At 60.8% G+C, this 12,166-nt stretch overlaps 1 protein-coding gene across 1 annotated transcript in view; it reads right to left on the bottom strand.

Moving 5' to 3' along the window:
* Positions 1-9,199: 9,199 nt before the first annotated feature.
* The window catches only part of LOC128973998 (USP6 N-terminal-like protein), a 57,484-nt gene continuing 54,517 nt past the window's right edge, over positions 9,200-12,166 (bottom strand). Inside the window, exons 14-15 of the mRNA XM_054390501.1 lie at positions 11,433-11,585; positions 9,200-10,409 (exon numbers count right to left, since the gene is read on the bottom strand). Of these exons, the coding sequence (XP_054246476.1) occupies positions 9,211-10,409; positions 11,433-11,585 (1,352 nt within the window). The 3' untranslated portion in view covers positions 9,200-9,210. The remainder of the gene's footprint in view (positions 10,410-11,432; positions 11,586-12,166) is intronic.

The raw sequence follows: 12,166 nt of genomic DNA, 5'->3' as shown, positions 1-12,166 counted from the left end.
GCACAGCAGCAGGGGAGGAGCAGCACAGCAGCAGGGGAGGAGCACAGCAGCAGGGGAGGAGCAGCACAGCAGCAGGGGAGGAGGAGCACAGCAGCAGGGAGGAGCAGCACAGCAGCAGGGAGGAGGAGCCACAGCAGCAGGGGAGGAGCACAGCAGCAGGGGAGGAGGAGTACAGCAGCAGGGGAGGAGCACAGCAGCAGGGGAGGAGGAGCACAGCAGGAGGGGATGAGCAGCACAGCAGCAGGGGAGGAGGAGCACAGCAGCAGGGGAGGAGCAGCACAGCAGCAGGGGAGGAGGAGCAGCACAGCAGCAGGGGAGGAGCAGCACAGCAGCAGGGGAGGAGGAGCACAGCAGCAGGGGAGCAGCACAGCAGTAGGGGAGGAGGAGCACAGCAGCAGGAGAGCAGCACAGCAGCTCACAACTAGCACAGTGAGTGGCAGGGGAGCACCAGGTGAGTAGCATGGCAGCAGGGGAGCAGCACAGCAGCTCACAGCTAGGACACAAGCAGCAAGTGAGCAGTGCAGTGCAAGAGAGCAGCACAAACTGCACACAGCAGGATGGGAGCAGCTCACAAGCGTCAGAGGCACAGTGAGGAGCAGCAGGGCACAGTGGCACAGTGAGGAGCAGCAGGGCTCAGCAGCAGGGCATACTTAGGTGAATGTGGAAGCAGTGCAGGAGGACTGCCAGGCACTGCCTCTCCAAACAGCAGGGTACAGATCTCTCAGGCACAGCACCTCCATCCCTCTGCCCCCCTGCATCCTCTGAGGGTTGACCTGCTGGGAAGCAACTCCATGGAGAAGGACCTGGGGCACAGAAGTTCTCCATGGGCCAGCAATGTGCCCTGGTGGCCCAGAAGCCAATGGATTCCTGTGGTGCATGAAGAGTGTGACCAGCAGGGCAAGGGAGGTTCTCCTCCCTCTTTACTCTGCCCTGGTGAGACCACAGCTGAAGTATTGTGTCCAGTTCTGGGCTCCCCAGGGCAAGAGGGACAGGGAACTGCTGGAGAGAGTCCAGCAGAGGCTGTGAGGATGCTGAAGGGCCTGGAACATTGTGTGAGGAGGAAAGGCTGAGCCCTGGGGCTGGTGAGCCTGGAGAGGAGAAGGCTGAGAGGGATCTGAGCAATGTCTGTAAATATCTGAGGGGTGGGGGTCAGGAAGGGGCCAGGCTCTGCTCAGTGGTGCCCAGGGACAGGACAAAAGGCAATGGACACAAACTGGAACCCAGGAGGTTCCACCTCAACAGGAGGAGAAAATTCTTTGGTGTGAGGGTGCTGGAGCCTGGAGCAGGCTGCCCAGAGAGGTTGTGGAGTCTCCTCCTCTGGAGACTTTCCAACCCCACCTGGCTGTGTTCCTGTGTGCCCTGCCCTGGGTGTCCTGCTCTGGCAGGGGGTTTGGAATGGATGATCTCTGGAGGTTGTGGTGATTAGGATGGAGGATGATTATTAATTTATTAATTATGAAATATTAATTATGAAAATATTGCTTATTAATTATTAAAAGTATTAATAACCGATTAATCACCTTCCTATATTGATCCTAATGCACGCTTGTGAAAATATGTTCCATAAGTGATTTAGTGTATACGATGTGACCCGATTAGAATGTTTACAGAATGAATTTCTAATTAAGGGAACGAGGGGTGCAGTTCCACCGCGTGTGCACTAGATGGGGACTCGCCCAGACGCTTGGCGGCTGCAGCTGCCCAGAGATATTCACAATGCCATCAGGAGGCAAATCAAGCTGGAATATCACGGGGCGGGGCGCGGGAGCTTTGAATGGAGTGTTACTGAGTGATGCACATAGGGAAAGATACAGTCTGTCTGTCTTTGTAGCGAGGCAAGGTGCTGGGTTACGCCGGCTGCTGGAGGGCTGAGGCTTTCTCTTCCTCCTGCCTCCTCGGGAGGGCTGAGGCTTTCTCTTCCTCCTGCCTCCTCGGGAGGGCTGAGGCTTTCTCCCTCCTCCTGCCTCCTCGGGAGGGCTGAGGCTTTCTCTTCCTCCTGCCTCCTCGGGAGGGCTGAGGCTTTCTCTCTCCTCCTGCCTCCTCGGGAGGACTGAGGCTTTCTCTTCCTCCTGCCTCCTCGGGAGGGCTGAGGCTTTCTCTCTCCTCCTGCCTCCTCGGGAGGACTGAGGCTTTCTCTCTCCTCCTGCCTCCTCGGGAGGGCTGAGGCTTTCTTTCTCCTCCCGTGGCCGTGGCAGGGGTGACTTTCTGCCGGTCGGCAGCTTCCCTTGTCAGGGTGGTCCCACGGTGCGACTACAGCAGCTGGGGGCGGGCAGGATCAGTGCAGCTTGGCAGGGTTGGTCCGGGGGAGTGGTCCTACAGGGCGGGGCTGGGTCCTTCGGGGTGATCGAGGTGACGGCTCCCGGCAGGCGGGGTCGGCTGTCTCAGATCCCAGAGATGGGCTTCGGGAAGGGGTGCGGTGAAGCGGCGATTCCCCCTTGCTCGGCTTGAAGTGAGCTGACTGTGCCGATCTCAGCAACTGCTTCCCATTTTCCTGCCCAGGAAGGCCAATGGCATCCTGGCCTACATCAGCAACAGTGTGGCCAGCAGGACAAGGGAGGTTATTCTTCCCCTGTACTCAGCTCTGGTCAGGCCACACCTTAAGTCCTGTGTCCAGTTCTGGGCTCCTCAGTTCAAGAGAGACGTTGAGGGACTGGAAGGTGTCCAGAGAAGGGCAACAAAGCTGGGGAGGGGCCTGGAACACAAACTCTATGAGGCGAGGTGAGGGAGCTGGGGGTGTTCAGCCTGGAGAAGAGGAGGCTCAGGGCAGACCTCATTGCTGTCTACAACTACCTGAAGGGAGGTTGCAGCCAGGTGGGGGCTTTTCTCCCAGGCACCCAGCACCAGAACAAGAGGGTTCAAGAGTCTCAAGCTGTGCCAGGGGAGGTCTAGGCTGGATGTTAGGAGGAAGTTCTGCACAGAGAGGGTGATTGCCCATTGGGATGTGCTGCCCAGGGAGGTGGTGGAGTCACCATCACTGGAGATGTTCAAGAGAAGCCTGGATGAGGCACTTAGTGCCATGGTCTGGTTGATTGGATAGGGCTGGGTGATAGGTTGGACTGGTTGAGCTTGGAGGTCTCTTCCAACCTGGTTGATTCTATGATTCTAAGATGACAATGCAGTCCTTGGCTTGGTCTCAAAGGAGAGGATGTCTCTCTCTCTCAGGAAATCCCAGGTGCCATTACCCTGCTGGCTCAGGGCTGCAGAGCAGTGGCAGTGGCTCCGTTTATCTCCCGTGAACAGCAGGGATCACGCTGGGCTGCCTGGCTCGGGCTAGTCCCTCCCCTCTGAGCTAAAGCTTACCCTGGGGTTCCAGTCCTCTCGACTGGGTTTATGACACTGGCTTTCAGAGCTTCAGCCAAGGGATCTCCTGTGCTGGTTCCTTGAGCAGATTGGGGAGCTGGCTTCTTTCTGTGGTGCAGAGGCCCCTAGGGTGCTTGCATGTGGGGGTGAGAAGGCTTAGGGGCTGTGAGCTTAAAGAGCTTGAGCAAAGAGAGAGAAAAAAGGACAGAGCAAACTGGTAAACAAGTGGAGAATACTTATAGATCTCTCGAGGCTGGATCTGGCCAATGGGCACACTTGTCAACAACCTGCTTCAACCTCTGGAAAGAGTGAAGCTAGAATTACGCCCTGAGATAGCAAGAGCAGGAGCATGCCATGCCATGGGTGCATGGAGTTGTTTACCCCTTAGGAGACAGGTTGGCACCTGGGCCTTTGTCCTCCTCTCCTGGAAGGAAGGTGGAAGGGGAGGACTTACAAAACATGTTGGGACAAGTTTGCTGGTGTTGGGGGGCATAATTCTGGGTATAGGGTGCTTTCACCACAGAGGTCTCTTCCAACCCCTAACGTTCTGTGGTTCCAGGAGCAGAGCCCTGCCCAGCCCCAGCCCTAGCCCTGCACTCTCCCTGTCTAGGCCCTGCTTCTGGCTCCTCCAACATCCCTGGTTCAGTGCTGGCTGAGGTACTGCAGGGGCATGGGGCAGGGCTGCCCAGCTCTGAGTGTTGGGCAGGGAGCATGAGGAGCACAGCTGGGGTCAGTGGGGAGCCAGCAGGTGATGGGGGGGAGGTGGCCACCCCTCTGTCCCTGCACTTGGGGCTGCTGCTTTGGGTGGCAATGAGCCAGGAGGGACAGGGGCTGTAGGGGTTGCCAGGGCACCACAGCTGAGCATAGCTGGTGGGGCTTGCCCTGTGCTGGAATGATGCCAGGGCAGGGACCAGCCCTGGGAGCTGCCAAGCTGGAGTTAGGAGTGGTCTGAAGGCAGGAGCAGTGCCCTGGGGGCTGTGGCAGGAGCAGTGGCTCCAGCAGAGGAAGGGTTTAGTTGGCAATCCCAGGAAGTGCCAAGCATGGAGGGCCAGGCAGAGGGAGGCCCCTGGCTGCCCAGGCTTTTGGAATTTAAGCAGCAGCCTCCATACCTTCTGCAGAGTTTTTTCCCCACTGGTCTCAGTGCTCTACAGCAAATGGGGACTGGTCAGCTTGGGGCTACACCACTGCCCTGCTCCTGGTGCCCTGGCACAGCACCCATGCCCTAGGTTGGCACAGGAGGGGGTGTGGGATGCTGCAGGGGCTGCCTGCCCTCCTGTGCCCTTGGGGACGTGAGCACCTCCCACACTGAGCCCTTGGCACAGCAGCAGTGTGGTGCTGGCCTGCTGCTCTTGGCATCAGCTGCAGGCTGGGCACCAGGCATGGCTTGGCTCCACCCTGATCCCTGTGCCCAGGGAGGGAGGGAGATCCTAGGCTGGCCAGGTAGGCAAATCCCAGGTGTGGGCCCTTCCTGGGGAGGACTCTGCAGTGGGTACTTGGCCAAGCCCCACAGCCCTCCCAGGGACTCCCATTCAGCACCCATCAGAGGCTGGGCACTACAGTGGCACCACTGTAGCTCCTGTGTTAGCTGGCAGGATGCTGGCAGGGACCAGAGAGGAACAGGACTCTGCCTGCCACATCCTCAGACCCAGCACCCTCACACCAAAGAGGTTTCTCCTCCTGTCCAGGTGGAACCTCCTGGGTTCCAGTTTGTGCCCATTGCCCCTTGTCCTGTCCCTGGCCACCATCCTCTTGCCCCCTCACCCACCCAAGGGCCCCATAGCAGCCCAAAGCCAGCAGCCCCTTGGCCATCCCAGCAGAGGAAGCCCTGGCTGCAGGTCCTGGGGTGACTCAGAGGTGCTGCTCACACACAGCTCTGCAAGATCCATGCCCAGCTGTGGTTGGCACCTTCTCAGGGCCTGGCATGACTCAGCCCTGACTCAGGCAGTGTCACCCTGATCTGCAGCCACCCACACTCCCCCACCATGCAAGGAGCTGTGTCCACCTGCTCCCCACCCTGCCCAACCCTCCCAGCACTGCCCATGGGCATGAAAACCAAACCCCAAACCCAACAGGTTGGCCACAGCAGGGCTGCAGGCCCCTGGCCCTGTGGCAAAGGGATAGGCAGGGGCCAGGAGCAGGATGCCATGGAACACTTCCAGGCATGGGGACTCCACCACCTTCCTGGGCAGCCTCTGCCAAGCCCTGACCACTCTTGCAGCAAAAGGAAATTCTTCCTTCTCTCTAACCTAACCCTCCCCTGGCACAATTTCAGGCCACTTCCACTCCTTCTATCACCTGAGACTAAGGAGCAGAGCCCAACCCCCAGCTGACTGCAGCCTCCTCTCAGGAGCTGTAGAGAGCAATGAGGTCTCCCTCAGCCTCCTCTGCTCCTGGTTGAACACCCCCAGGTCCCTCAGCTGCTCCTCCCCAGCCCTCTTCTCCAGACCCTTCCCCAGCTTGGTTGCCCTTCTCTAGCCCTGCTCCAGCTCCTCAGTGTCCTTCTTGGAGTGAGGAGCCCAAAACTGAACCCAGCACTCAAGCTGTGTCCTCCCCAATGCCCAGTCCGGGGGCACCATCCCTGCCCTGCTGCTGCTGCCCACAGCATTGCTGCTCCAGGCCAGGCTGCTGCTGCCTCAACTTCAGCTGCTGCCAACAACCACCCCCAGGTCCTTCTCTCCTGGGCACTTTCCAACCACTCTGCCCCCAGCCCGAAGCCTTTCTGGGGTTGTTGTGACCCAAGGGCAGGACCCAGCCCTTGGCCTTGTTGAACCTCCTCAGCCATGGATGCAGCCTGGCCAGGACCCTCTGCAGAGCCTTCCTGCCCTCCAGCAGATCAGCTCTGCCACCCAGCTTGGTGCCATCTGCAGCCTGCCTGAGGGTGGATGTGGTGTGGCTATAAGAAACCTTGGGGAGGCTGATTTAGTGCTCAGCTTCTTCACTCTTTGCCATTCCAACCATGCCAACCAGCACCAAAGACCCTGCACAGCTGGTTGGGTCTTTCTCCCCTCCCCCCACTGCCAAATTCCTTACAACCCCCCCTGAAAAGACCCAACCAGAACAAAGCAGACATCCAAATGCTGTTGTTGTTTTTTTTTTTTTAAAGTAACAATGATCATGGATTAGAAAGAGCCAGGAGGAAGCTTTGTTCCACGCTGTAAACAAGAGCAGCAGCTAACAAAAGCAGATGGCCCCCAGCTGTGGCCCCCACCCCAGGCTGGAGCTGCTCCCCAGTGCCAGCCCCGTGGCTCCCACCCATGCTGCAGCCACCCAAAGTGCTCACCCAGAACCAACCCAGCCCCCAGCCTCAGGCTGATGTGGAGGGCAAGCAAGCAAGAGCTGTCCCAAGGTGCTGAGGAGAGGCTGGGAGGTGCTGTGCTGAGTCTGCCCTTTGCTGAGGGGCTGGGACAGGGGGCTTGGGCCAGCTACTGGTCCAGCTGAGCTGCCAGCCTTGGCCTGGTCCCTCTCTTCCCATCCCCAGCAAGAGAGCTGAGGCTGGGCCATGTGCTGCCCACCCTGGCACAGCCCCAGCTTCATCTGCAGCAAGAGGCCAAGGAGCCAGCCTGGGCTGTCTCCAGCAGCTGATGCTTGGAGGTGCTGAGATGACTCCAAGGACAGCCACACACACTGCTGGCTCCCAGCCACCTCAGCCTGCTTTGCCCCCAGCAACTCCTCCCAAAGCTGCCAGCTTCCAGGGGCTGCAGCTTGGCAAAGAGCTTCTTAGATGGCACAGTGAGGAGCTCTGAGACCTCCCCTGCAAAGCAGCACCCTGGTGGGGCTGGGGAGGATGTGTCTGCCTGGTCCAGGAAGGTCACTGAGCCCAGCTGGTGGCACGGCCCAGGCTGAGAGGTGACCTTGCTGCTTGCTCCTGGTAGGGCTTGGAGAGAGGATCCCTGCCCTGGGTTCCTGTAGGCACCACCTGCCATGCCTTGAGGGGCAGCCCTCTAATGCCAGGGCAAGCCAAGGCCCTGGGAGCACTGCAGAGCTGTGAGCACTGCAGAGCTGTGAACACTGCAGAGCTGTGAGCACTGCAGAGCTGTGAGCACTGCAGAGCTGAGAACACTGCAGAGCTGTGAGCACTGCAGAGCTGTGAGCACTGCAGAGCTGTGAGCACTGCAGAGCTGAGAACACTGCAGAGCTGAGAACACTGCAGAGCTGTGAGCACTGCAGAGCTGAGAACACTGCAGAGCTGAGAACACTGCAGAGCTGTGAACACTGCAGAGCTGTGAGCACTGCAGAGCTGTGAGCACTGCAGAGCTGAGAACACTGCAGAGCTGTGAGCACTGCAGAGCTGAGAACACTGCAGAGCTGTGAACACTGCAGAGCTGTGAGCACTGCAGAGCTGAGAACACTGCAGAGCTGTGAGCACTGCAGAGCTGTGAACACTGCAGAGCTGTGAGCACTGCAGAGCTGAGAACACTGCAGAGCTGTGAACGCTGCAGAGCTGTGAACACTGCAGAGCTGTGAGCACTGCAGAGCTGTGAACACTGCAGAGCTGTGAACACTGCAGAGCTGTGAACACTGCAGAGCTGTGAGCACTGCAGAGCTGTGAACACTGCAGAGCTGAGAACACTGCAGAGCTGTGAGCACTGCAGAGCTGTGAGCACTGCAGAGCTGTGAACGCTGCAGAGCTGTGAACACTGCAGAGCTGTGAGCACTGCAGAGCTGAGAACACTGCAGAGCTGTGAACGCTGCAGAGCTGGCCCAGCTGGACGAGCAGCTTGGGGACCTGCCCCACCATCTGCAAAGGCTGCCTGAAATGGGAGGGGAAAGGGAAAAAGGAGAGCAAAGCCACTGCAGCTCCTGCACCCTGCAGCTCCTGCACCCTGCAGCTCAGCTGCAGGAGGCCTTCAGGACAGCCCCAGCCCTGCTGAGCTGCAGGAACCAGACCAGGAGGAGACCACCAGCCCTGAGGGGCTCCTCGTTGGTTCCTGGGGAGCTCCCGAGGCCAGTGGGCTGCTGCCAGTCCTGAACCACTGCCCAAGCCTGACACACCAACAGGTCCAAACATGGCAAGGGTACCAGGCATCGAAACCAGCTCCAGCACTGCTGCCCTCCCCAGCAGCCATGGTCACCCCTCCCCAGCAGCCATGGTGCCCCCTCCACAGCAGCCTGGACACCATGTCTGATCACCATTGCCTGGGCACCACGCCAGCTCCAGCATGTTGGCCCTGAAGGCAGGATGCTCCTTGGGCAGCAGCTCCTGTTCCTGTTGGGCCACGGGAGTGGCAGTGCCCGCTTGCTGCAAGGGCAAGGCCAGCACAGAGGCCACTTGGCCCCGAGCCCAGCCTCACTGCTGTCCTTGTCACCTGGAGAACTTGGCTGAGAACCACCCTCCTGGCTGCCCACCAAGGAAAATGCCCAGGGAGTCCCACTGCTCAGCCTCCACTCTGGGGCACCAACCACCACCATGCCACCACCCAGTGTGGCAGCAGGAGGTGGCTCCAGCCAGGCTGTGGAGTTGCATACAGGCCCCAAGGGCCCTGCCTCACAGTGCTGCTGCCCACAGCCACAGGGCTGGCAGAGGAACATCTGTGGAGGCCTCTGGAAGCACCACCCGCAGCGGGCACCCACAGAAAGCATCTCACACCCCATGGCAACTCCTGGCTAGCAGGGACAGAAGGAGGCCACAGCATAGCCTCAGCAGGCCTGGCTGTGCCCTGCTGAGTGCCCAGGATGTGGGAGAGCTGTGAGGCAGCAGAGGCACTTCCCAGCGTGTCCATGGCAAAGGAGCAGCCCCGGCCTGCCGATGCGCCCTGGTGCCGCGGGCACTGCCACGGCTCCTCACCGGGCACTCGTACCGAGGCTGCTGGGCTGCCAGCCCGGCACAGCCCTGCCAAGGGGGGTCCTGCCCACGGGCTGAGGGTGCTGCCCTGGCACCCGCTGCCTCTGCCTGGCCTCCCCACCCCCCCACTAGAAGGTGACTGACTTGGGCAGCTTGGTCAGGGCAGGGGCGGCTGGCAGGAAGCTGTTCTCCGAGTGGGACTTGGCAACCTGCGGCGGCAGCTTGGGCTTGGGGCTCAGGGGGGGACGGGGGGCTCTCAGTGCAGGGAAGGCTTGCTGGAGGCTTTCAGGGGCATCCAGTGCCAGGGCTGGGGGTATGGAGGTGGCAGGCAGAGGCTGTGCTGTTTCTGGCAGAGGCAATGCCACCTGCTTTCTGTTGGAGAAGTCCTGCTCCGTGGCGTGTGCCAGGTGGAGGGGGGTGGTGGTGGTGATAAGGGCGTAGGGGCTGCTCCCCTCCCTGCCAGGGGATGGAGCCCGCCGCTCGGGGTCACCCTGACCTGGCCCTGCCACCCCTGTCTGGCTGCTTGCCAGGAGGGGGACACTGCCCCCCAAGCCCTGTGGCAGCAGGGGGCTCTGCTGCAGGCTACTCAGCTCCCCCATGGATGCAGCTTTGGATGCCAAGTGCTGCCAGTCCCTTCTGTCAGGCACCGCTGCCTGGCACTGTGTCTGGGCCAGTGCCTCCTCACTGCCCTGCTGCTGGGGGACAGAGAGGTGCTGCTGGCAGCCTGGCAGAGGATGAGGACCCCCCTCGAGTGCATGGAGGCCTTGCCCCTGGCAGAGGGAAGGGGCTGGCTGTGGGGCTGGCAGGGCAGCAGGGTTTGGCTGGCACCCAGCCAGCTCCACAGCAGGAGGCTCTGCAGGGCTCCAGTCGGGAGGGCTTGAGGTGTTCTGGAGAGAGGAGTCCGAGAGGTCAGCTGGTGTGGGGAGGGACACTGACCCATGGTCCCCCCTGGCATGGCTGGCAGGAAGCAGAGGCTGCTGCAGGGGCAGGGCTGTGGGCAGGAGGTGGTGCTGGGTCTGTGCCTTGCTGGGCTCCAGCTGCCCCTCGGGAGTGGGCTCCAGCTGCCTCTCCTGCCCCAATGCCCCCCGGGCAGGAGACTGCAGCGGGGTGGCTGTGTCCATAGCTTCAGCTGTTTCCCTGTCCTGGAGAGGGGGAGTCCTTGCCCCAGCTGCTGGCACTCCTCCTGGTGCCCCAGGGCCTCTGTGGTCCAGGGGCTGCTCGCCCAGGCGGCCGTTCTGCCCGTTGGCTGCCACGGTGCCCTTCATGGCAACAGGGTTGAGGGAGAGCTCCAGCCCCAGGGGCTTCCGTGGGAACTCCTCAGGCTTTGCTGCAACAGAGGAACAGAGAAGTGTTTGGTTGGAAGAGCTCTTTAAGGACATCAGATCCAACCATTCCCCACACACTGCTGCCTCACCTTCAGCTGCTGCCAACCACCACCACCCCAGGAACTGTGCTCCTGGGCACTTTCCAGGCACTCTGCCCCCAGCCTGCAGCCTTCCTGGGGCTGTTGTGACCCAAGGGCGGGACACAGCCCTTGGCTTTGTTGAACCTCAGCCCATTGGCCTCAGCACATTGACCCAGCCCAGCCAGGTAGAACCTCCTGCCCCTCCAGCAGACCATCACTGCCACCCAGCTTGGTGGTGTCTGCCAGCTGACTGAGGCTGCTTCAGTTGCCTTGCCCAGAGCCTTGCTGTAGATGCTGAAGCCTGAGACCAAACACACCCCAAATGTCAGAGAGTCAGAATTGTCAGGGCTGGAAGGGACCTCAAGGCTCAGCCAGTCCCAACCCCCTGCCATGGGCAGGGACACCTCACACCACAGCAGGTTGCTCACAGCCACATCCAGCCTGGCTGCAAAAACCTCCAGGGATGAGGCTTCCACCACCTCCCTGGGCAACCTCTGCCAGTCTCTCACCACCCTCATGGGGAACAACTTCTTCCTAACATCCAATCTCAATCTCCCCACTTCTGCTTTTGCTCCATCCCCCCCAGTCCTATCCCTCCCTGACACCCTCAAAAGTCCCTCCCCAGCTTTCTTGGAGCCCCCTTCAGATCCTGGAGGGCCACCAGAAGGTCTCCTGGGAGCCTTCTCCTCTCCAGCCTGCACAACCCCAACTCTCTCAGGCTGTCTGCAGAGCAGAGCAGCTCCAGCCCTCTGCTCCTCCTCATGGCCCTTCTCTGGACACCTTCCAGCACCTCCAGATCCTTCCCCACATGCACATTCACCCCACATGCCACAGCTGGACGGAGGGCAGCCCCTGCAGCCGGGGGATGCCAGCCCTTCCTGGGGCTGCCCTGGCTCTGTGCCGTGGCAGGGGGATGCTGTGGGCAGCAGCTGGCCCTGCACCCACCTGGAGGGGGCAGGTCGAACTTCATCTTGCGCAGCTCGGCCATGGAGAGCTGCAGCTGCTCGATGACGGCGTCGTCCTCGTAGTGCAGGGAGCCTGCCAGCCGCTCCTGCAGGAACTCCCGCAGCTCCTCCAGGCTCATCCTCAGCAGGCGCTCTGGGGACGGCAGCCACACACACATGGAGGGGCCTGGCTTGGCAGGGACCCTCAGGATCGGCCAGCTCCACCCCCTCCCTGCCCATCACTCAGAGCCCAGGTGGCTCAGGGCTTCATCCAGCTCTGAGGGGGGACAGCCTGAACCCTTCCACCTCTCCCCCATCCTCCTGCTGTGCTTCAGGGCTGCCTCTGGGCAGCAGCAGCCATGGAACCTGTGCCGGGCAGGATGTAGCTGTTGGGCTGCATCTGGAAGTTCTCACCAAAGCCTCTAGGAGGAGGAAAAGCTCCATGAGACAAACCCCCAGCGGCAGACCCGGCAGCACTGCGGCTGGAAACCAGCACCGGCCAGCAGCGATGGGGGCAAGGACAGCTGAGCCGTGCCAGGCATGCAGGCAGGGGTGGGATGCAGGCAAGGACACTGATCCGTGCCAAGGTTACAGGCAGGGATGGGATGCAAGCAGGAACAGGATGCAGGAAGGAATGGGATGAAGGCAGGGATGGGATGCAAGCAGGAACAGGATGCAGGCAGGGATTTGGCCCATGCCAGGGATGCAGGCAGGGCTGGGATGAAGGCAGGAATG

Source organism: Indicator indicator, chromosome 21 (genome assembly GCF_027791375.1).
Source record: "Indicator indicator isolate 239-I01 chromosome 21, UM_Iind_1.1, whole genome shotgun sequence".
In the NCBI taxonomy this organism is placed as follows: domain Eukaryota; kingdom Metazoa; phylum Chordata; class Aves; order Piciformes; family Indicatoridae; genus Indicator; species Indicator indicator.
The sequence above is the reverse complement of the archived record's forward strand: the minus strand, read 5'-3'. Positions and strand labels throughout refer to the sequence as shown.